At 35.2% G+C, this 25,952-nt stretch overlaps 1 protein-coding gene across 1 annotated transcript in view; it reads right to left on the bottom strand.

Moving 5' to 3' along the window:
- The window catches only part of HIBCH (3-hydroxyisobutyryl-CoA hydrolase), a gene marked incomplete at its 5' end in the record, with an annotated part of 45,221 nt that overhangs the window by 11,947 nt on the left and 7,322 nt on the right, over positions 1-25,952 (bottom strand). Inside the window, 5 exons of the mRNA XM_010290419.1 lie at positions 1,027-1,108; positions 1,900-1,958; positions 4,018-4,104; positions 5,033-5,178; positions 10,448-10,526. Of these exons, the coding sequence (XP_010288721.1) occupies positions 1,027-1,108; positions 1,900-1,958; positions 4,018-4,104; positions 5,033-5,178; positions 10,448-10,526 (453 nt within the window). The remainder of the gene's footprint in view (positions 1-1,026; positions 1,109-1,899; positions 1,959-4,017; positions 4,105-5,032; positions 5,179-10,447; positions 10,527-25,952) is intronic.

Genomic DNA, 25,952 nt, shown 5'->3' with positions numbered 1-25,952 from the left:
GGAGAAAAATTAGCGTTTCCTTTCATTCAATTTTGCTTTTGTAAGGCATACACTAAACTTCTTGCAATGTACTAGGTGTACCAGTTGGCACAAAGATAAGTTTAAAACTTCCTTTCTCAAGAACTGTTTGAGAGTTCCAGTGACAAAATGTTAAATCTTTAATTAGAAACTAAAACAAAAAATCTATCTGTGTATCTGGATGCATAATGTTAATGATACTATATTCTAAAATTATATTCCTTCTGCTCAAATGAAAGTCCAAAGATGATGGATGTTTTGTTTTATTATAAGAGCAGGATTTCTTCTGTGAGCTGTAACTAAAGTCGAAACAAAGCTTTTGTTGGAGAAATGCTCATGTTCTGTCCAATTGTAACTAATATTTTAATAGCTCCAAGACAAACTTTTACAAGGCACCTGAATACAGATATTTAAAACAAGAAAGAAAAAATACGCACGTTACTTATATTAATTTATAAGTTGCTTCTTGTTTTTGAGGCTGAAGTGTGTATTAAGTGTATAGCATCACTGTATACTTTTTGAGTGACTACATCCAACACTCAGAAATGCAATAAAAAGATCAAAATATACTTTGTGATGATAAATTGCTTGCTGTTTACCCAATGAGATACCTGGAATGGAAGAAAATGAGCAACATTGTCTGGCACTATTTTATTCCAACCCTTGGCAATAAAATGAGAAGCTATAAAAGGAACCTTTGTCACCAACAGCCCCCTGATTGTGGGGAGGGGGAAAGGGATTTTGTTGGGTTTTTTTACTAGATTACAATTTTATGCAATTTATGATGGTATTCACATCATGTGGTTTTATAGAGGAATATTCTTGTCTGAGTAGGACTACTAACAATTCCACAGGACTATATATGAGAAACTGAGGATCTCAGTCCAATGTCTTACTATTGTTACGTAGTATTGGTTATGTTAATAAGGTGACTAAAATCTACCCCATGATAAGAAAGTACAGAACCAGACTTAAAATCTCTAACAAAAATAACATAGAAGACATTACCTCTAGCTGCTTAATGGCAAAAGGAGAACCATCTTGCTTTAATTTTTTAACAATTTCTTCCATACTCTTTGCTGAAAAAAGACTAGGAAAAAAAAAAAAGACGCTAATAAATGGATGAACTACTTCAGCCTTTCTCTTCCCTATGAAGTGCTAGTAACACAGAAATTGGAAACGGAGCATAACCAGCTGATTTGGCTATTCTTAGCAATGTGTTCCCTGTTGTTCAGTTTTAAATAATTCAATTGACAGTCCTCTTCCTTTACAAATCTTTAGCATTTCAATAAACCTCACTTAGAAATTCTGATATTTATCCAGCAACTTTAATTACTACCATCAATCCAATCTGTATTTTTATAACACATCAAATCTTTAGCCATCAGCTCTATTCTACTAGTTTGGTGTTAACATCTTTAATCTCTAAAATTAGTTACTGCCATCCTTCTTCAAGAGTTTTAGCTGATGCTTATCACTCTCACTTTTTTCTCCTTCCCCTTCTGATTGATACATAGAAGTTCCAAATAATCATAGAAATGGCCTTATACGAGTGACTATAAATGCGCTATGTAACATTTCCTGTCCAACTGAACAATTACTCTCACAAATTTCCATCGAATTTCTATAGAAAATTTTGATGTGCCATAGTTGCTTAATATAATGGTGTATGAATCAGGAAAATATGCTCAAGTATTTAATATACTGACAAGTGAAATACTTAATGAGCTTCAGATAAAGCTCCCTAAAGACAAAAAAGTTTAAATTACTAACTTGAATGTCATTTCTATCACCTTATCTGTGGAACACAGATAACATGAAGTTGAATCCAGTAACAGTATCAATCCAAAAGAATAAAAAAGAAGAAAGATTGCTGAATACCTGTTAATCTTCTCCATATGTTCATCAAGTACAAACTTCTTTTCTTCATCAACTTTGCTCTATTTAAAAAGCAAATACCTATTTTACTTGGTTACTTTAGACTGAAAACCTTATCAGTACTGAAAAAGTTCTATGATGTGTTACAGAAATATCATAAACTAACTTAATATTCATAAGACACTGACATTTTAAATGAATTACAATTTTGCAATGTGTATAAATGAACTTTTCACTTTATCTTGTGAATGTCAAAGATGTCACTTCATAATGCAGTGCTTTCTCTGAGCTACTATGTATGTATATTTGACTGGGTGGTTATCTTGTACACAAGTAATCTTGATTATTCTATCCATACATTTCTATCAAATACACTAAAAAAGCCATTGTAGATAAATCTACTAAAAAAACTAAGAATGTTAGAAAAAAGTTTGATTTTCTTAAAAAATGTACAGACATGTATATATGTATTTAAAAAAAAATAGAAAAAAAAAGAGCATTTATCTTCCTTATCTTTTCTCTGTCGTTTTACAAAATTTTCTTTAGACAACTAAAGAGTGTGAAAGATCTGTTGGCCTTATGTGGAAAGGCTGTCAAATGTTTCAGATCTTCTGGCATTAAGGGGTTTAGGACATAAGCAGATGTTTCAGTAACAGCAGCTGAAGCTGAGGAAGGTTCCCTGTCACGTCAGCTCTGATAACTAGAAATACACAGCTTCCTTTTCCATTAAACGTCATCTTGTAAAGCAGTATACTGCAACATACAATCACTCCTATTTCATAGCTTTCTATTTTGTCAAGATAATCAGTACTACTATATAAATCAGCTTATCACATTTATTTTTCTAATTAATCTTTATGTATGAACTTAGTAATTCCAAAACAGAAACAAGAGTAGACACCTCTCATTTTAAAGGCAAACTGGGGAGTAATACTCAGATTGACTGAGTACACTGAATCCTCATTTGACTCCAGAAGTTTCCTTTCTTTTGAAATAAATGTACAATGCATATCAAAACAGCTAAAATAGCCACCGAATAAACTGATTGTAAACCCAAAGCCTTTAATTTTCATGCCCATTGTTACATAGGGATAATACAAATACTAATTATGTATGATTATCAATAAAGTTACATTCACCTCCAAAAGGACAACAGAGGACTATGGCTTTGTCCACTGAGAAAACAGCACCTTCCTTGCCCTGAAAACATTGCTTTAAGCCCCCAGATGCTTCCCCTACAGCATATAATGGTGGTGTTGGGTTGACGGTTGGACTTGATGATCTTAAAGGTCTTTTCCAACCGTAATAATTCTGTGATATCTGCACTCTGCTAATACTTATCCTATTGATAACTGCTGTGCTTATTCACAATCTTTCAATTATCTCAAGGTTACAAACACATAAAATATTTGCGAAACTGAAGGAACAACTTGAGCCCTTAAATTCAGACTTCAAATCTGGACTGCAGATGGTCTGCATCAAAATAATACTAAAATGTACATCAAATGCATCAAGCTAGCAAATTATTTCTTCAGGTCAATAAAGAGAAAGTTTCTGGGATGGAAACATAACATCCACTTCCAAGTGAGCAGCATAGCATTTAATAACTGGCACTATAACTTCTGCAGCCTGTGGACTAGGCTGTCATTTGTGTTTGTCAGAATCCCTGAATTTCAGGCTAACTCCCAGATTGCAGTTGCCATCACGTACACCTCCCAGTCTGCTAGTGGCTATCTATTTTGCCTTCTGCAAAGCGTGCTAGAAATCCAAGAATAACAGGAAAAATTTAGCAGCAATATATTCTCTGCATCATCATGCTACCGGCTGGAAACTTACACACACACATAGAAAGAGAGCGAGCTGATCACAATAGGAATTTGGAGGGTGTCCAAAATGAATAAAAAGTGAAGAAAGACTTTTAAATTTTAATTTTGACCACTGTAGGCATTAGTGCTACAAATTAGTACTTTATAGAGTGCAAAGAGTTTGGAAACCTATTATTTTTTAACCATAAAACAAATGATCAGTAGCATGGATAAAAAACCAGTTTGTATTTACATATATTTAACAATATGCTTGATTTCATAATAACTGCTTGATTTCAGTAACTGATCAGGTTACCTTCACATGGTAAGAGTTCAGTAAGTCTGCAATATTTTCTGTTGAAGGAGATTTCAGTGCTATCAGGTCTTTCTCTAAGGCAGGTAGCTATTAAAAAATAAGATTTTAATTAAAAGTAAGTAAAACAAAATGTACTACTTGGATTATTACTGCTATGGTAATAGTACTGTATATAGTATGTGTGTGTGTGTATATATATATATATATATATATAAACAGACACCCATGCCCCCAAACTTTCGGACAGATCTTAGAGGTACCAAGAAAACAATACAGGGAGCCCGAGTTCACTTTTCAGTGTTGAACCATCTGGATTTAATTATGTCTGCAGTGATCAGCAAAGAATGCTGCAGAGTTCTTTGAGAGAGCAGAGCCCCGATGCAGGTAAAGCCAGCCTACAACAGTCTGAAAGAGCAGGAGCCTGGTAACCATGCTCTGCTCAAAATAGTATCTAACCAGCTCCACAATGACACTCATGGGTCTTTCCGCAGAGAAGCAAGTCATTGTTTCTCCTTCACTTATGTCCATCCAGGTTACTGGGACTTTATGACTCTGACTATCAAATACACTAATTTTTACACTTTCTTACAGCCGCTGTAAGAAACAAATAGGATATCTGTTAAAGACACTGATAAAGAACACATTAATGGGGTGTCACCTAGATTAAAAACTTTGCAGCTGTATAAATAATGTCTAATTTCAGGCACTGTTGTTTAAATTGTACAATTTTTCAAGCAACTTCAGTTATGCTCAGTAAATCATGCCCTTCAACAGTAGAATCATCAAAACAGCAACATTTGCTCCCTCTTCCAAGCAAAGCTGTCACTAGTTGGCAAGTGTTATAACAACAGCTTGAGAGTATCTTAGGATTCCTGTTCACAGTGCACAGCCAGCTAATATAATCGCGCTGCTGCATACACTCAAGTTGGTAAGAGTCTATTGCTGTGCTACACAACTCACAACTTGTCACTAGGGTTGTAGGCTGTGCCCTTGCTAGCACTGGTTAGCAGCTTACCTTTTCGGATTCTACAAAATGTGTAGCAATGCCAGCTTTTAGTACATCTCTTCCTTTCAGTCTAAATCCTGTTAGTGCAAGGTAATAGCCAATCTTCCCCGATAGTCTTGGCAAGAAGTATCCTCCACCTACATCAGGAAAAAGGCCTGTAATAAACAAAACAAAGTTAAAAAAAAAAGTGAAGGGAGAAAATCTTGTCCTAATCATGCATGTAACTTAGTAGCTATTTCTTCTTGTCTCACTTTCATCTCCCTGACTTCGGCATGGCTCTCTTGCCCATGTTTCTCCTTGACTTCGTTTAACATTTCTCTGTCATCACAACGCTTCCTAAAATCAAACTCTTGAACTCCTTCCAAACTATATCTTTTCCACTGGCACATAATTTACAAATATATACCAGGCAATAGTATTCATTTTATTTGCCAACAACTTGAGACGTTTTTAGATGCCTGAGGAATAAAGCATGCTCTCAGCAAAGAAGTGACACAGAGAATTGTGAAATAATTTGTGCAAACTCAAACTGGATGCTGCTTTTTCTCTGAGATCTTTTATTATGATAAAATATCAAGCAATGATTAGGTGCCTCTTGCACAGCTAAGTTTGAAATTTGGAGGCTAAGAATTCATTACTAGATCAACAATATTGCCAAGGTCTTCCTGAAGGTGGAGGCATAAGATGCTGACCTAATACCTGGATCTTTGACAGGACTATGACTAACCTGTGATTTAAAAAAAATTATAAAACTTTCCAGTTTAGTGACTGTCTTACATTTACATCTTTTAAATCTACAGAGTAATTTTTAAAAATTCAAAGCTGTGAATAAAATTTAAAATACTTTAAAAAGTTATAACTGAAAAATATAACTACTTTGAAAAAAGCTTACATATTTAAAATCATCACTTTGTCAGTATCTGCCGCATTCTTTTGTATACATTAATCACCTACAAAATAAATTCAAACACTCTTTGTAACTTTTAACATTCTTAAACTTAAGAAAACTTAAGCTTAGCTGTATCAGTCTCAAAAATTGAAAGGGGAAGCAGCAGTGTCCAGTTACTACTTTGAAATAATCACCAATGGTGCATTCATGAAACTGAAGGTCTTTTGAAGAAATTAAAGGTGTGGTAGTGTTTTCACTTTGAGAGAATAAATGGAACATGAAAATAAATTAAAAAGAAAACAAATGAGCAATAAGAAACTCAGAAAACTTGCCAAAGCAGAGGTATGAACTGGAAAGATTAAGACGTACATAAAGAGTTTAAATGGGGTGCTTGATAGAAGGTGGTAATTTTTCACTTGCAATAATTGCTTTCAGTCACAAAGGAGTCAATGTATGTATTATAGAAAGACACTATTACAAGTATTTTAAGACGTGGGACATTAGTGGTCCCTGAATATTCCTCCCCCTTAGGTAGAATCAAGGGCAGCTTCTCTTCAGTGTTTTCCTCTTCTCAATAATCTTTAAAGTTCATCACTGCCTTATGTTCTCACTCATCTCTCAGCTTCTCTTCTGGTTCCCTCTTGGTCCTCCTGTAGTTCTGCTGCCTCTAATGCATCACAAAGTTGTTTTTAGGAGGCACTTCCTATCAGTTATAGTTGCAGGATTCTATTCCCACTCCCACTGATGCCTGTGGGATTAAAGTAGATATCAGGAAAAATTTCTCTACTGAGAGAGTGGTCAAGCATTGGAACAGGCTGCAAAGGGAGGTGGTGGAGTCACCATCACTGGAAGTGTTCAAAAAACGTGTAGATGTGGCCCTTCAGGATATGGTCTAGCGGGCATGGTGGTGTTGGGATGATGGTTGGACTTGATGATCTTAAAGGTCTTTTCCAACCTTAATGATTCTGTGATTCTGCATTGCTATTAACTGACTTATGCCTCATCCCAAAGGCTATGGAGACATAGAGCTCTTCTCCTAAAATGCTCAACATCTTTTTGGCAACCCTTTAAAAGCCCTAAGCTGTATTAACCCCAATTCATCACTTACTTACCTTCTTTTTCATCTGTACTTACATTCTGAATAGTCTACTCTGCATTTTACCTTCTCAGTTTGAGCCTTCGTATCTATGCCAAGCCTGTCATTTAGTTTTACGTTTCTATGCATCTGTCTCCCTTTGGATATTCTACTACTGAAATAAAACCCCTCATTTCAAAATGAAACTTATCTTACAAATGCCCTCCAAAGCAAAAAGGCAATTACATTATTCCCCCATCCACCAGGACTGCAATAGCCACAACCTTTTCCTCTTTGCTGTAATTAAAATACTGATGCTGAAGTACTATTCCCCTCGTGTTCCAGTAAGTTTCCATAGTGAAAGCCATCTTCCTATATGGATCTACAGGGCCCTTCCACATGGCCATACACAGGGAAATTAGTTCTAAATAAACTGAAGTTGATTAGCTTAAGTTGCTTTAGAGGCAAATAAAACTAAATTTCTTTAATTATTAAGGAATTTACAAACAGGATTAGTGAAGGTGTAATTAATCCACTTTAAACTTACTTGGTTGGATAAATGTAGTCTGCTATAGCTTCTACTGTATCCTTTTCAAGGTCCCTGTCTTCCTTTCTTCTTGTAACTTTACTCCTCTTGTCCCTGTTCTATATATTCCTCTTAATTCTCTCAATAATGCTTCTCATATGTTTCTGCTTGCTACTGGGATTCTCTTAACATATTCCATAAATACTTTATTTTTTTTTTCCTTTTAGTACTATTTACAAATTATTTCTCAAATCCCTACTTAAATAAGAGACGAATTGAATGTCTGCTGGGCTGACCAGGCTAAACGCCTATGCCTGTAACGCTGACTTGCAGTCTGTGCTCCGAGACAGATGCAACACACTTCACTGTAGTCCCAATTCTGAAACTCTGCAGTTGCCAAGCATAAGATAAAGGTAGCACTACTACATTCCTACCTTATCTTGCAGAGGTGGTTGGAGATTTATTAGTAAATGACTTACAGAAAGCTAAAAACTTAGAGGGATATACAAGTAAGCATCCACTATTATTACAGCATCACCTTAAAGCCCACCTCTTACAATATAATTTCGCCTTTTGTTCTTCTCACCAGTTTTGTCCACACCCTCCTATGTGTAAGCTGCTTTCCAGTGCTTTATCCTATCTATGTCCGTTTCAAACTCCTACAATCTAGAACTGCCTTTTATTTCTATTTGCAAAGTGGCATATCTGTCTATTTCCTTTTGTTTATAGTGGTGTATAACTGCAGAATAATTGTGTGAAAATGTAGCAGCTGAATGTTTTCATCTCACAGAAAAGGTGTCACGCATACTGAAATAAGTGAACATATGAAAAAAATCAATTAATACAATATCTAGACAGGTAGACATTTTAAACATACACCACAGATTAAAAGAGCTAAGCCCTTAAATCCAAACAGATTTCAGTGGTTTTACTTTTAAATGATCCTAAAAGGGTTTTAATTACTTTCTTCCCTAAACAAGTTCTAAGCTTTTTCTTCACATGTCTTCACAGTCTATTTTTGTTTAACACAATAAATTAAGTAAATTATTTTTGTTAATATAAGACTACTCATATCTTTACCTTTGAAGAAGAAAGCAAAAGTATCTTTACTATTAGAATAATTTTATATGCCAAAGAACCTCTCTGTTTAGTTTTTTTAAAAAATAATTGTTTCCTTCAAATGATTTTCTTGTACAACAACTGATCATGCACTTCAGCAGTTTAGCAAATTCACATGGTATTAATGCTTGAGCTATTTAGTTTACTAAGGTTTCCTTCAGCAGAGAAAAATATCTGGAGGGCTGTAATAGTTTTTGTTTTTCTCATACCAAACTTATTTGTTCAGAAAAATTACATGACATTTATCAGCTAGCAGAAATTGCTCAAATTTTTTTTTTTTCAGGAGTTAAAATAATAATGAGCTTGCTTATATTTGGGGGGGGTTATGTTTTATTTGACTTGACACTCACAGCTCATTTAATATCTTAAGAATTTCAGAATAAGTCTTGTGACATGTTTCACACAGGCTGGATAGCAATAAACAATAGATAATATGTGTAAGACACCCTTTGAAAACATGAAAAATGCTAGACCTTTTATGCATTACTAACGGGTCACTACAAAAATCCTATCATTAGCTAAGCGTGCATTTTAGCTTCAATTGTAATGACATTATTGTACTTAAAATATTCTCAACAAAAGCAGAATATTATAACTTCTATTCTGTTTTCAGAACTGAGTCCTGGTTTGGTTTTTTTACGTTTTTTCTTAGTTTTAACATTACATAACTGTTTGGAAATTCTTTTAAGGAAACTATGGTCACTACTCCTTACAACCAATTCTTTGAGGTGAAACAAAGATTGAACTTAATAGCACCATGTCCTGTGCCTTTTAAGCTGTTTAACCACCGGGTTAAACAGGTTCTCTGTTCTGAACAAATGTGTTCAACAGGGCCACATGTTACAGACTAGCCTCATTCTTCTGCTTGAGGACATAAAGATAAGAACAATTGCAATCATCCTTCAGCTGCCGTGCTTTGGAAAGGTGTGGAAACTAGAAATCTTGCATGACAGAAATGCAGGATAGGTTTTAGGTGGTTTTGAGCACTCTTCATAAACATTGTTGATAACCATGGAGAAGGGACTTGGACATTGATGAAAGCATTAGTGGAGTATATATGCCAGACAATAATAGGTTCAATGTGGATACCCTGTTGATGCCAGGACTGTCTTGAAAGGAAGCATGAATGATTTCACAAGAGGGTTCACTTTAATCTGACTGACTTTTCTTGAGCCATACTACCATCTTCATATAGCTCTGAGACGCAGCACCATTTTCTTTTGTACATCTCAGAGTTGACAAAGAACCTGCAGGATCACACATTAGAAAACACAAGGTACATGTTGCTATTTAAAAAAAAAAAAAAAGATGACGACACTCTGATCTTGCCTGCACACAATCTGTACGCAACTGTAATGGGTCTACAATAATAATCTATACAAAAAGCTGGAATTTCAACATCTGTCTCATTAACACTGCAGATCAGCTTGCAGTACAGCCAGTTTGACTCATACTGAGTTCGAAACGTAAAGTTGACATACTTGCACTAGGATCTTCAGACTTTATCGGTCTACATCTGTAGCACAGACTTAGTTCCTCAGATCTACTTCCATTTTTAAAAAATTGTATCCTGACAGTCTTTGTGTCATTCTAGATAGTAAACCCCTGGTTAAGAACCTCAATGATTAACCTCCCAGAATACAGATAAGCTTCTATTAATTTAATAGAAAATACTTCCATATATGGTCATCTCCAATTCCTTTCTAAAATTCCTTCATTACTGCCAATGCTTTCAGACAAAGACATTTCATCCTGATTACACAGCCAGTGACTCCTTAAACACATCAACATGTGATAATCTGTTAAAATACTTACCTATTGCTGTTTCTGGCATTGCGAAAAGTGTCTTTTCTGTGGCAACTCGGAAATGTCCATGGACTGAGAGACCAACTCCCTATACATGGAGCACAAGCAAAGGACACAGTTATAAAATTACTGGTAACAATAATCATAACCATAACCCTTTGTAACACACCTCTTGCTTTGCTCTACAATTAAATAATATTAGATTTACCATGCATACCTCAACAAAATATTAAAAGGTCTTTTAGAGTTCAAACACTAATAAAGCATCATATTACTTTTATGATTTGGCTGAAATAGCATTCTATGCCTTAAAAGGTTGATGAGTCACACGGAGATTAACTTCAAAAACCCATGAGTGACAGCAACAGAAATAAGGAACCCCATTTTCTCCATTAGACTACTAAGGGAGTTGAAATCCTCTTGCTAACGTTACCCCATCTACAATTTTTGCACATGCTTCAAACCACCAATAAAAAAGCCACCAATACTTTTGGAATATACATGAATTTCACAAAGTTGCAATTATAATACTCTTAAAAGAAATAAAATTAACTATTCTTATAATGTGATAATTACCTACTTTATCAATGCAGAAGTATTTTAAGCAGGAAAAGCCTTCAGCATTATTGATTAAAATTCAAAGTATGTAACTAGAAAGCCACTTTAACCTGGGGACTTTTGTTCTCCAAGTCAGAAACAGAATTCAAATTTGTAAGTATCTAGCCCTCTTCTCTACCAGTGCTTCCTGGTGAGGCACTTCCTTCAAGAGCAGAAGAGCTCCTGGTGTTGTCTATCACAGATTTTCTGATTTAGGGAGTAAGCAGCAGCAAGGCCCAATAAAAATATGAATTTTGAGATCACACAAAATTAATTTAATTTAGATAAATGTTCAAGAGGCAAACTGACAAATTTAAAGAAAAATGGTTATCTGACAACGTTGCTATTATTTAGCTATAATATTTGAGATAACCCAAGAATATTTGGATTACTGGGCACAACCGCAACATATGAGTAAAGGAGTCTCACTTCTCAAAGCTTATCTACATGGTATGTGTCAATAGAAATGTGTGTTAGATCCCACCTGGAGACAAAATTCCCTACTGAATATTTCACAAGGAGTTTCTTCATACAAGTATTTTCTTCCTCTTCCTTTCTTCTCCCTCTCTCTTCCTTCTTACTATTTCAGCTTACTTCCTTTCCTCACTGTTAAATTTCCCTTTGCTTAGTCCTTCTATCCATCCAATTTTTCTATCAAAACTAAGATACCTTAAATATCATTGGCCAAAAGAAATGAGTGTCTAACAAAAATATAATAGATTTTTAAGTAACGTTTCTAATTGTTTAGACATAGAATAACGGCACTTTACCCAACTAAGGCAAACGTCTTCACAGCATTTTATACTTTCCATCAAAACCAGTGGGATTAATTGGGTGATACTTGCTTGGACCAGCATTATATATTTGATAGGCTTTTAAGGAGACAGTAGAACATAGTAGAATATCTTTTCATGTCGCTTATCTATAGAGAGCTTTGGGTGGGTTTTACATTAAAATTTTAAAAAGTTATCTCAATTTAATAAAAATTACATCCACTTCCTCACACCATTCTTCATGTACTCTTCCCTGGCCTCTCTTACAATTTTGCCCAGCAGGAAATTAATTGTCACTGCTTATTCCATTAGGGTGATACATGACTAAATTTGAAAATATCTTCAAGTTTTTTCTGTAGAATGAGTATTTGCCAGTCTCGGTTTTTAATATAGATGTATGAAGTTTTTACGATTCCAGTCTAATTTCCTGAGAAATGGACACTTAAACTAATTGGTTATCATGCCTGATTTTATATCCAGAGACTAAACCACATCTATGCATACGAAGTACCGCTTTGCAAGGAGGCAAGTGGGATTTGAGCAAATACCTGAATCTTATTTGCATAGGGTACAATCCTATCGCTCATCCTTTATCTGTCCTTCAGCCCTTTCACTTGAGGACTCGGCAGAGGCTGTAGATCTCATCCGAGCAGCAGCAAGGGCAATGGCCCTGTATTTTGTTCTCTTGCAAATGTAAAGCTACATATAAAGCTACATTCACTCCTGAAACAGCTCTAGAACTCTTAAATGAAATGGAAATGTGACTTCATCACTTCCAACTTTTTTTTATATCATAACAGCATATTTTCACTGCATTTGGTAAAGCCTGCTGTTATTTTTACGTATGTTCAGCAATAATGATGATCTTTTTATAAAGATAATGAAATTTGAAAAAAATCATGCCCATTTTGCTCTTTCTAATGCTTAAATTAATTTTTTTTAATCCCATATCTAAGAATACAAATATTATCTATCATAAAGCGCTTTTTTTTAGCTTATTTTCTACACAATCAGAAGTTTGTATAAGGACTCAAATTTTCAGCTTGAGTATTAAGTAACAAAGACCAGAATGTGAACTCCATGAAAATAGCTTCTCTTCCAAGCTTATTTTTTTTATAGTGATAAAAATAACTGTAGAGTTTTCATAATAAAAGCTGAAAGAGGTAATCTTCTTTTGAGAGAAGTAATTAAATCAGATTTCACTTTCTTCAGTGCTTAAGCCATAATTGGATTTGTTTGCTAGATAGCCTTCAAGTTTTATAGTATAGATAAGAGCTTAATTTCTGATGTATATTTAAAAGACTAAAACTGTATTTTCTTCTTATCCATTATAAAGAAAACGGTGCAAATATGTCCTTACTTCTTTGAAGATAAAATTACAAGAGAAAAATGAGTTAATACTTTGAGGGTACAAACCCCAGCAATTTATTAAACTGGTGATCATATGTTTTCGTATGTTTATTTGCAATTTCCCAAATGGTTATTTTAATGCATTCACTGCATGTGTTTAACTTTCTTCATCTAATACAGAGGACAGATGCTTATTAGTTTAATAGTATCCTGTGTAAAGAACAAACTCTTCCCAGTCAGAAGTCTAAATGCATTCCTCCTCCATTTCTGGATTTTGTAGTATTTTTATTTTTTTTAAATTTAACTGTAATTTTACCCAGCTAGAGTCCCACCTAAGGAGGCCCTTCCCACTATCGAAATATCTGAAATTGGGCTGCATTCACTTCACCAAATAGTCCCAGCATTTATACATACAAGACTTGATGCTGTATCTTTACTAAAATACACTATGTCCTGCACTGTCAGAGTCCTACCTTTCATGATCCTAAGACATATACTAAATCTAATGTCTTCCTTCAGACTTTTCCAAGGTAATCAATTTCTATGGTAAATCAGGCTTGTTTATTAATCCAGATAGTTTATCTTAATACTGGAATGAAACTTTTTTTTTCCACTGACAGCTGAATGTTTGAATTTTGTAAAATACTTAAAGAATGAAGCTAGAAGTTAAGGAGTTAAGAAATTAACAAGAAGTCAATTTAAACAATCTTTCTGTAGGGTTTATATATGAATTAATCAAAAACAGGTAAGAGCAGAAATGGTGGTCTGACCATGTATTACTGAAGATAGATTGGCTAAGAATGTGTTTGGTTACAAATTACAGATTTACTACTACATGGATATTAAGACATTAATTTTAAAAACTGTGTTACAACTCCACTATTAGACTCAGTGCACCTCAAGGAGGCACATAATATTATAGGCAGTTCTGACTGCATTTCTCAACAAGCTTCTGAAAAAGCCAGTAGTGTATCTGAATTTTGCTTCCCACACACATGATTTCATACTCAATGCCATATTTCAGAAGTCATTACGTGACTGTATACCTAAAATTTATTGTTGCTTTCCATTTTTTTTTCTCATGACAAACACAAAACCTTATTAAAACTATTTTTCTAATGAAAAACAAGGTGCAAATTAGTGATAAATGGAGAAATGGAATACCGCTATTATTAATCTTAAAAGTTAAGTTGTAGCCAGAAGGCTTTATTATCTTAAATTGAGAATGACCCATATTAGTAAATTAGAGAATTCATCACACCTAGGAAAGTTATTAAGAAATTGAGGGCCACCGCAACAGAGAACCATACAGAGCAAAATAAATATGCCCTTCCTGAATGACATACGTAAACATCTGTTCACATACAGAAAAGTAGGTCTGTGTCACAGCAAAACTATAAATCACACTTGTCTATTTACCAGATAACGTAACTCAGACTGTAAAGGAATCACTGCCTAGGAAAGCGTAAGCGACAGAATAAAAGAAATACAAACAGAAAAAGCCTTCAGGAATGTTGCTTATATCATCTTCACTAGGCTGATTAAAGAATTGTTAGCTGTTCAAGCAAATAATTTTATGAAAATACCAATATTAATATTGTCTGCAGTGAAAGTCCTGTTGTGACAGTTCACATCCAATGATTACACTAATTTTTAACTGCATGAGAATACAGTCCCCTGGTAGGGCTAGACCACAAAAGAAATGTGGCAAGCAACAAACAAAGTGAGCATAATACAACAAAGGGCAAATATATCTGAATACAGATGTGCAAAAATGGCCAAGGTGCAGCAAAAATGTTTTCAAAAGCATTAGTTGGCAAAGTGAGTGAGTGGAATTGATTCAGGAAGCAGCAGGATCTTAAAGCTATGCTAGATCAAAACCCACTGATGTAAGAGCATTACCCCTGCATCCAGACACAGCAAATCTTAAAACTGAATCAAAATTAATCTTTATTTGTCACTAATGTTATGGACCACTCCAAAGAGTATAATCCATTTTTATCTGTAGATACTAACAGACAAGATGACTTAGTGAACCGGAGCAATCCAGCATAACAGATCAGTCTGGACTAAGAATATCATTTTCTTTGGTTGATGACACATAAATCAACTCTATATAAGTATTTAAAAAATGTCATTAAAAAACAGTGCTTTCTGTGAACTTCTCAATCATTTAGTATGGTATTTTAAAACATAAAATATTAATCTAATAGAATTTAAATATAAAATAATAATTTTCACATACTGATTATGTATTAGAGATTCTCAGTTCAAATTCCTACAGACATACAGAAGGACAATGAGCTGACTGGAGATAGATGATCTGTAATAATATCTGATGTTTCAGTGTTGTTCTCCTGATGCCCGATTATTTAAACAAATTTGATCCAATTACATTAATAGTAATCATTTAGTTCTTCTTACAGTAAAACTTGGAAAAAAAAATACATAGGCCATTTGTGCACCCATGCTGCTACAATGAGTGTCTCTTCCCAACAGAATTTTGATTGAATTTTTAAAAGCCCTGTTTCTACTACCAGCCAAAACTTACCAACGATGTCAAACAGTTTTTATTAGGGTAGTTATCTGCAATAGCCATATTTTTTCCCCTGCATACTAGTGTTGCCATCCCACCTGGCAGAAGCTGCAGTGGCAGTTAAACACATGCCTCCGCAGCAGGGATTGAGTGCCTGCAGCTTTATGTCCTCCCTTTCCATGTGTGTTGGCTCCTCCAAGGCAAAAAGCAGCAGGTTGAACAGTTTGGTCTCATGGTCTAGTCTGGCCTACAGACACTGCAGCTCAACAACCATGATGCAAACATAAAAACTTCTACCAAGAATTCCTTCTGATTACTCAGAATTTTCTGATATAACTTATTTCCAGAATTAAGAATGTTTTCCTTGCTTCTTTTTCACTACTGTATATTACTTTCTAAGACTTACATTTAGTAAGCCTACATAACTTCCTGGCATCAACAGTCAGCTATGTGTGTTTAAAAAATACTCTTTCATGTCAGAGGAAGCAGAACTTATTATGGACACAAGACTTCTGCTGCAACAGAAAGAAAAGAGAAGGTGTAAGAAGACTTAGATCTGAAAACCCTATAGCAAAATTAATTAATTACTAGCAAGTGAAACTTTTTCTAGGGTTAAATTTGAAAGCATTCTTTTTTCTCCAATGTTGTTCACAGTGTTTCCCTATACATAACTGGCAATGTATGTTCAGAAAAAGATAGTGTAGTTTTTTATTATTTCTAAAATTCTGGAAGACAGGCTCTGTCCCTTTGTCCGTCTATATCACTTTAAAATGTAGCTACTGCAAGAAATCTGTATGTCCAACTCACCACATCTTAATGTCTGCAGGGAGGGCTGGCAAGTGGGAGGGAACCCATTTCAGCAACTTGTATCCATGCATAACTAAGCTTTTAGGTTTTATCTTAAAGCTGAAGAAACACTTCTTGGTCTTCAAGACAGGCACACGCAACAGAACATTATTTAAACAGAAGCACAGTTCTCTGGGATGACAAGAGTGAATTGAGGGGATTTTGTAACCATGTTTTGTTTCTCAGGAAAAATATTAAAACTAATTCAAGGAGAAAGCATTCCAATTCTTCCGGAAATAAGAAAAATTAGCAGAAATATGAAAGGATGGAGAAGCAGGCAAAGATAATTCTCTTCAGAACTTTTCTTCCTTGATCTATAATAAAGTGAAGGAAAGGGAAATAATGAGATAACTCTCAATATGAGACTAGGCATCCACATGAAGGCATAAAATTAGAGAAAAATAGTGGAACTTCTAGGAAGAAAGAGTCTGCTGTTAAATGGAAAGAACAAATCTCGGCAGAAGCCTGCAAAAATCTCTGCAATGACAATCAACAGTGCAGGGGTAGGAAAGCTTTCCATGAAGCCACAAATAAAACCTCCTTTAGACAGACACAGGTTCAGAAAAAAATAGTAATCTAGAAAATACAGCTTAAAACTTCAACTTTAGTCTCAAGAGTAGACAAGTGATGTTTGCTCTATGATGCGATCTATGTGTCATTACATTGCACAGGAATGCAAACACTTATTCTGTAATGCTAAAATACTAAGTGCAGTATGATTTTGTAACACCAACATTTGTACAATGTACATTCAGGAAGTCTGCCTTTCTTTTCTGGGTGTAAAATAGTGGCATCCATTCCTTTTCATAGTGTACACTGGACAGGACTCTGAGCAACCTGGTCTAGTTGCAGATGTCCCTGCTCACTGCAGGGGGGTTGGACTAGATGGCCTTAAAAGGTCCCTTCCAACCCAAACGATTCTATGAGTCTATGATTAAACAACTCAGTCATTGTAGAGTTGGGAGCAAGGAGGGGAGAGGAGTTTTACTTACTGCACCACTACTGACCCATAATTTAAAATACTTCTTTTCAAGACAGTGCTTTATGATAAGCACCTTGGGGAGCAACATCACATGCAAATCATTGAACATTCAGTGGTTATTTTTTGTTGATGTCAAGAGCTGCTGCTATTATAGTCCGATTAGCTACAAAATGACGGGCAGCATTTGTCCCTAGGATCATATGCAGGAGCTTAGCAGGCAGACCAACGTGCCAGATGGTAAATATAGTGTAATAGCAGCAAAGAGCGAATCCTGTCTTAGTAGTGCCTCAGCATTGTTTTCAGCATCCTATATTACAAAAGCTAAGTGGTACACAAGTCAATCTCACAAAGATTTATTTCAAAGTGCAACAAATAACTACTTGCAAAATCTGTATTCTATTTTACAGTAAAAGCTGCCTTCAGCTTTGAAGCATTGGCCACAAAACGGGCCACAAGCTTCTATATGGTACACATACATGAGTTTCCAGAGAGAGGGGGAAGAGGAAGAGAAAGAACTGGAAAGCATCCTATCTAGGTTTAGTATTAGACAATTACTTTCACTTCAGGGAAGATTTTAGAGCATAAATTAGAACAAACCCAAAGATGTTCAAGTTTGAGAGCATGGAGACTGACAAGAGGCATGACATATTTATAAAAAGATAAAAAAAAGAAGAATCAAGAGAAGTCCCAAGAAGCACTGACATTTCTAAGTTCCAGTTTCCTAGTTGTAAAAAAAAAAAAGGGGAATAATGTCCATTACAGCATAGAAGTGCTGTGCTATGTAAAATAATTTTTCATAAACTTTTATATGCTGCAGTTAGTCACCCAAAGTGCATGATATGTATATTAATAACTAATAAGCAGAATTTCTATAGTTTGCAATAAAATTTGCACCACACATGAAACAAAAAACAAATAGCTTTTTGCTCTGTGAGCAACATCCACCGTGCACTTCATGAATGCACATTCCTCTAATGAAAAATTGTATCACAGGTGGGTAAAAAATGTGAGATTTTTCAGCTATGGTTAATTCTCATATTTCCTATTTTTTTAATATTAGTCTCAAATGCTGCTATCTACACCTCTGTATAAAAGATATATGCACACAACTTATATGAATCCTAAAAGCAAATAAATTAAAAAAAAAAAAGACATGGAAAGACATATTACAATGTAAAGGAAAAGGGGGAGCTTCCTCCCCCCCCCCGTTATATTTTGTATGCCTGAGGAATATCAGAAGATACCTAACTTAAACATTCATGTAGCAGCTGCAGTTATTGCAGCCTATCATATTTGTCTGGATTCTTTTTCTGCATATTCCCTATAAACAGCTCATATTTCAAGTGAGATCATGATGAAGTAAAGCAGTCAGTTGTCTACATTTCCCACCGTCCTCTTTAAGTCTTGAGTCACTTCAGCTAAACATATCAAAATGCCAATATTCAGTGGTTTACAAGATTTTAACTTTGGTTTTAGATGCAGGTTCACAACTTTTATTTACTTTTTATGGAAAAGAGCAGGTGACCATCAGATGTTACCTTCACTATGATTTTGTTTCACTAGTCTGCAAGAAAAGATAGACAGCAATACCAGGCAACTTGCTCAGAAGGAAAGACTCTGCATAGATGTCCATACCCACAAAAGGCACAGAGAGCGAGGGCAGACCCTTCTCTCCTACTCTTAGATCACTGGGAACTGTTTTTGCTAGTGGGCAGATTCAGGCTGTGGACCACTGAATCTTTGAGATGTTCGTTCCCTCCCCTCTTCTCCTACCTACTGCAGCAGCCCAGCTAGTTGTAACTCAGAGGCTAACTCATGAAGCTTGGAATAAAGAATTTTATTTGTGGTTTTTATCTGCAGCAGTAAGAAAGGCGTGTTTTTCCTTATGCTGCTTTGGCCCTGACTACAGAAGATCAGGCAATCAAAAAACCAAATAATTCCATTTTACAGATATGTGATTTAAATTCCACATTGATGTTCATTTTTTTAAACACATTTTGGAAGAAAACAAGGAAAAAAATGTTATTTGCAGACATATGCCAGAAATTTTACATATATATTGGTAGTGGAATGAACATTCCTAAAGAGTTACAGCCACACAATCTGAATAAAAATGGGACAACATAAGGATAGCTATTGCTCAACTCTAGCTCCTTTCTGTACTGGAATTCTATTGACTAAAATGTATAACATACAAGCTTTTTACAGCATCACTACAAATTTACTTAACAAGAAATATGAATGGAATAAGAACTGTTGACCAAACCCTGCGAAAGTGTAAGTTTAGATGTTTGTAACTATATTGGTAGAATACCTATGGTACCCCGTAGCAAGCATCTAGCAACTTTCTTCAAGAAAACATCATATTAAGTTAGCTGTTGGAAAGTGTTTGCTGTAAGTTACAGTTCTAGTCTCAGTGAACTCTCTTAAACTTGTACTGTATATCTAAGCCCTCATTTTCTTTCACAATGAAGGTCCAGATCTGTCAGAGCACTCTTATATAGGCATTATGTTACGTAAGTTAACATACAGTCATGCTAATAAATAACCAATATATTAAGTAAACAAAATAATGACGGAACATCTTCCCTTCAATAACACTTCCATTTAAGTAGTTTAGAAAAATGCAAGATGCAACTGATATTTTGAATATTGAATGGGAACTTTTTTTAGATTTTTTTTCCTATTCAAATAAGCATTAGAAAAAAATGATACAGCTTAAATCACATGCAAGCAGTGTAAAGTGGAAAAATACTCCTAAAAATACTCCTGAAAATTGACTTCACCTCTCCTTGTAAGATATTCCTTTATTTTAGGAACTGGCCTTCTTTTCACATAATTCTTCATATTTCTGTGATTGAGAATGATTTCTACTAGAAATACCGATTCCTGAAAAAAGACAACTTCATACGATACCTTTGGAGCAAAATCCTGCACAGCTTTTGGCTATTTATTCCATGCAGGAACCTCAAACAGCTAAGAAATAAAAGAATATGATTTTTTCCATACAGGACAACCATGGGAAGTAGGCCAATTCCTACTGTGACGTGCCAACATACATTTTTTGGCAGCAAACATCCCTAAACACACACAAGAGCACAAGGGATTAATTTTTTTAAAAACAATTTCCAAAACCCGCTGATTGATTTAACTACTATTTGCAGTAAACCTAATATTTTACATGTCAGGCATTTACTTTCACCTACTGAAGAACTTTGCTACCAAGAAAAATTACACATCTGATGTAAATCTCTACCAAGCCTTTCCCCATACATCTCAGAACATTATTATAAAGAGTTAACACTGGAAATATACAACGCATTACTGAACAAACTTTTATAATTATAAAACCTTTTCAGAATGTTGTGAGGTAAAATTTCACAAATATGCCAGGCTAATATTGAAACAAAACACTGCAAACTTCCTCCAGAAAATTATTAATTAAAATTTTGACCAGTCTTTATTGATTAAAGCAGAGTAAAAGCTTAAAACAGAGAAGTGTTCTACTTTTTCTGGAAAAGGGTTAAAATGTTGTCCTTCCCCAAAAGTCAAATCTTCTTAAACCCTTACTAAGACAAATGGACTTTACATGATGCAACAGAGAATAATTACAGAGGAAAGATGCAAACTTCAACTAAGCAAATTTCTGCCTTAAAGACCTACATACCAGGTCTGCAAATCTGATTTACAGGGAAAATCAGATTTCTCTAGCAATGTCAGCCTCTGGAATCTTTTGCTGAAAATGAAGTGGCACAAAAAAGAAGTAAAGCTAAATATTAGGTACTCCGTTCATTCTTCTACTGCAACATAAAAAGACACAGTAATTCCGAATCTGTAGTCCAGAAGGGAATCATAGTTAGATGCACAATAGAAGGCATATTTCTAAACAATAGAGTAGGTTCAGGAATTTGGCTGCATCTGTTTCTCTGGAACCCCTACATAACCCCCTGATTAAAATGACGTCACTCAGTAAGCAGCATTCTGAAAAAGCTTCATGTTTTGAACTGTGATGCTTCTGATGCTCCCACACACACAGAGCATAGTTTCCTCCATAAACAAACTAGGGAAACATAGCCTAGATGATATCAGGATGAAATGGAGGGCACAATCATCTGAAAGCACATTAAAAGCTACCAGCAATTTGTAATCAAACTGAGAGGGCACCCTAGCTGAGGTCATACAGAAGCCAATCATTCATGAAGTTTTATTTGATATTTTCATTATCTGCTTGGATGATGAAATAACAAGGCTTTCTATAATTTACAGATTACTTTTTAGGAAGGCAAACACTTTGAAGGGCAAGATCAGAATTCAAAACCATCTCACTTTGGAGATCAGATAGAAAGTAACGAAATGAAAAGAACTACACTTAAGAAAGCAAAATCAGATGCAGACATTAGAAGTATGTTTTCTAAGGAACAAATGCCTAGACATTTTTCAGGGGTTTATAGCAACCATGAACTTAATACAAATAATAATACAATGCTGTTGCAAAAAGAACTACTTAAGGTATCACACTACAGCAGAGACTCTACCAGCAGGCACCAAAGGGTTGAAGCATACCCACTCAGCCTAGATTCAATACACCTAGGAAGCCTCATCAGGGTGATGTGGTGGAGCTATAAAAGGCAATGCCAGTTGATATGGCATTTGGGTTTCTTGAAGTAGGAAGTGAGTTCTCTCTCTCTCTTTTTTTTTTGTCTTTGAGGAGAAAGGTAGCTCTACCAAGACTGACTCTTTGACAAGCAAGTTCTGTTTGAGGAAGATGATTTAAAAATTGGTAAAAGGTAAGTGATAAAGAAATGTACTGTTACGGAAGTTCATGTTATGCAAGGAGAAATGAGGTAAGAGTAATAGCTTTAAGAATAACTAGAAGTGGAAGCTGCCTAGCACCTGATGCTTTGAGAGGCTCCTATTTACATGAGCTATTTGTGACAGAGTATCTGTGTAATATATGGGGGATAATTATTCTGCTCTACTTAGTGCTGATGAGTCCTGCAGCTGAAATATTGTCTGGTCCCTGGTAATGAACTGTAAAGTACACGACTGGAGAGATTCTACAGAATTGCAAGAAGACCAAGAGATTTAATCTACAGTAAAGGCTGAATAACTATCCTTATCCCTATTAAAGAGACATGGCTGGGAGCAATGAATGCAAGTGTCTCAAAATGCTCTTAGAGGGCTGTGACTAAGGAATATATTGATTACACATACTAAAGACTTAAATTAGACACTAGGAAATCTTAACTTGAAAGAATAACTAAGCATTCAGGTGGGATATCTAGAAAAAAAGAATTCCTGCTGTTGGAGACTTCTGAACACGTTAGGTGAAAATATGCTAAGCAGTCATCTAGCTCTCTTTAAGCCCACTTCAAGTGCGAAAGAATAATCCTGAGGCTCCTCTCAGCTCTATACTTCTGTGTAGTCTAAAGCTTAACATATTTGACATTACTACCTGAGTAACTAAGACTCAAACAGTTCTTTAAAAAAATTGTACTCTCTAATAGTCACCTTAAAGATGTAAGTAACTTAGATGTAGACTTTCAGTTTAAGACCTTGTCTAAAAAAACCTATACTGCTATGTGCATGGACAAAACTAATGGAAAGCCACTTATGAACCCAAAGACTCAATTAACAGGTTGTCTTCTCGTACTCCCAGTCCGTATACCTGAGGTCCTTCTCTACTGAGGAGAGAATAAAGCAGTCAGTACTGGATACTGCTATTGCTCTCACAAACCGGCCCTAGAATCTGAGGGAGTTGGGGATGGAAATAAGATTGGGTCACCTTTATTTCTTTAAGTTGCGAGCTATATTAAAGTTTCCACTTCCTATTACTCTCCCTAAACATGAAGATTCAAAAATAAGATTCCTGGAATTAACTCAAAGTACAGGGCTTTGCAAAGGATTTAAGACAGCTGGAAACTACCAAACTCCATTTCTGGACTGAAAATGTTGCATGTTACCATATAAGTTAAAATCTACTTGCCCCACAGGAAGCTGTTTTCTCATCCTAAAACTCAAGGCATTAATTGTTAAAGAAAGAAGTGTAACATAATGGTATAACCTTTATAAATCTGTAACCTGCTAAAATAAACTTAGCAAATCTACTGTGTAAAAGGACAGACTAAAGCATTAAATCCTGTATATAATTGTCCAGAAGCCCTTCTGAAGATCAAGCCTACTTAATGTCCAAAAATAATAGATGAATAGAGGAGTGTGATTACTGATGGATATTTAGCACCGTGTTTCTGAAATAAAGCCTAGCTCAAAAAGTTTCTAAATCATGCATGCTCTAGAATATGATATGAAGCAAGAGGGTACTTTGTACAGGCTGTTGTAGATTCCTCCCTAAACTAAAAGCAATGGCCTTTGCTCCTGAAAATGATATACTTACGCTTTGGCAATATATACCACTGAAGTTTTAAGTATGCTTTACATAAAGTTAGTCCAGTGACCTGGACCACACTCATTAACTTCCAAAGGCTATGCCCTGTATTTTTTTGTAATTTTTTTTGCTGTCAAATATTCACCTTGAATTTTAAGCCAAATCATCTGAAAGCCACCACTCAAATTTGTCTGCTGTACTTTATTTGGCTCTGAAACAGGTTTAAAATACATTTTAATTAATTCTTTTAGTCTTTTAGGGAGAGTATCTGACACAGTAATGTATTTTGTGCCAAAGCCCTATTTAAAACCATAGATTTAGATTGAGCTTATAAAGCACATTTCTATTCATCTCCAAAGAAGTCAGGAAAAGATTGGGACTTTTCTAGAACCAAGAAGCCCAAACTTAGGACCTCATTTACAGACAATAATATTAAAAAAAAAAAAGTGTGTTTAAATACTCTGCCATTTCTTGTCTACTGTTCCCATATTTCATTTCAAGGAAATAAAAATATATGGGTAGGAGACAACTAAAATAATCTGAATAGTAGTTTTTAGTAACATGAGAGCACAAGCCTAATGTTCCCTTCAACGGTATATACCCTTTAGCAATAAAGGTGGTATTTATAGCTTGGTTCACTATTTTTTAGTAAAATGTAGCCATCTTTGCTTCATCAAACATACCTGTCACTTGAACTTACTGCTCTCAATAAGTACAAAAAGATGAAAAGATACATTTATATTGAATATCAATTTTTGATGAACTACAGGAGTATAGACAAGATGGTGCAGAAAACAAGCTCCACAGCCCCATCTGTTGGCTAATTAAGCTCTCAAGAAAGCCATTGACCAGCATCTAGCCAGCAATGCTGAAGTGGAACCAGTTAATTTTTTGGATACAATTCCAAGTTTTACCATCACAAATCAATGATATCTGTGCATCAGCAGCAACTTTTACTGCCTAGGCACACAACCGAGTTTCACTTGTGTGATTTTTAAATTATTTTAAATTAAAACAACAGAGCACTTCATATGCATAGCGCTGCTTTTTTAAGCAAGGTTGAGATTGACTTGCTTGCATTTTCCTTCATAGATAAATGGTCTACAGTGAAATAGCAGTGTTTAAGAGGTGTCCCTTGACTTTTAAGCCCAAGGTAAAATCACTTGCTTCTAAAGCCAAGAGCTTGAATGTGTATTTTTTTTAAAGGCATTTACTGCAGTCCGTAAATGACAAACATTTCTAGCTCCCACTGATTTCTAGGGACTAAGATGATAGCCAGATCCTGAGCATCTGAAATAGATGAAATATGACCTGATTGTGTGAAAAACATAGAACCTAGCATTTGAGTGATTTAAAACAAAGCATCTAATTATACCATGAATAGAATAACTCCTTCATATGAATGCAGTTCTAGTGAATAATTACAGTAGGACAGAGTACTTCCATACGGCAAGCAGAACAAGATAACAGCATGAGCATGACAAGTTCAAGGGCTGTTCTAGAGGTTTTAATCTATAAAATACCACTGCAGTGAAGCTATTTGTACCACAATAGAGAACAGCTGCTGCAAACCGTAAGTTTGGTTAAGGTCAGTTGTGATGGGGCTCCCAGTGCTGAAAATGATGAGAGAAGAGGGTGGGAGCAAGATGGGAGCTAATACACTTTTCCTATGTAAGCATTAGCCCATTTAGAGGAATCAAAACAAATCTTACAGACAGGGGAGGAGGCTGAAAGGAAAAGCATAGAAGACAACTCAAAACTAACACAACACACACATAAATTAACCAGTGTTGAGAAATACTATTGGTGACCTCCTTTGTTAAATTATCAGTAGATACTTCCATGTACTGCCAATGCGGGCTGGGGGGGGGAAGCGTGTTGATGAAAACATGCACTCCTGTAGGAAGAAAATTATCTCAGTGTAAACTGCAGCTGTATGAACAAGTGCAAATTAAATAGCACTCAAGGTTAAAAAAAAAAAAAGTTTAAAAGTAGTCTGGAACTTGAGACCTACCTGCTTGTTCCCCTAAGTTAAGCTGCATACT

Source organism: Phaethon lepturus, unplaced genomic scaffold (genome assembly GCF_000687285.1).
Source record: "Phaethon lepturus isolate BGI_N335 unplaced genomic scaffold, ASM68728v1 scaffold18267, whole genome shotgun sequence".
In the NCBI taxonomy this organism is placed as follows: Eukaryota; Metazoa; Chordata; class Aves; order Phaethontiformes; family Phaethontidae; genus Phaethon; species Phaethon lepturus.
This window is presented reverse-complemented; position numbering and strand designations above follow the sequence as displayed.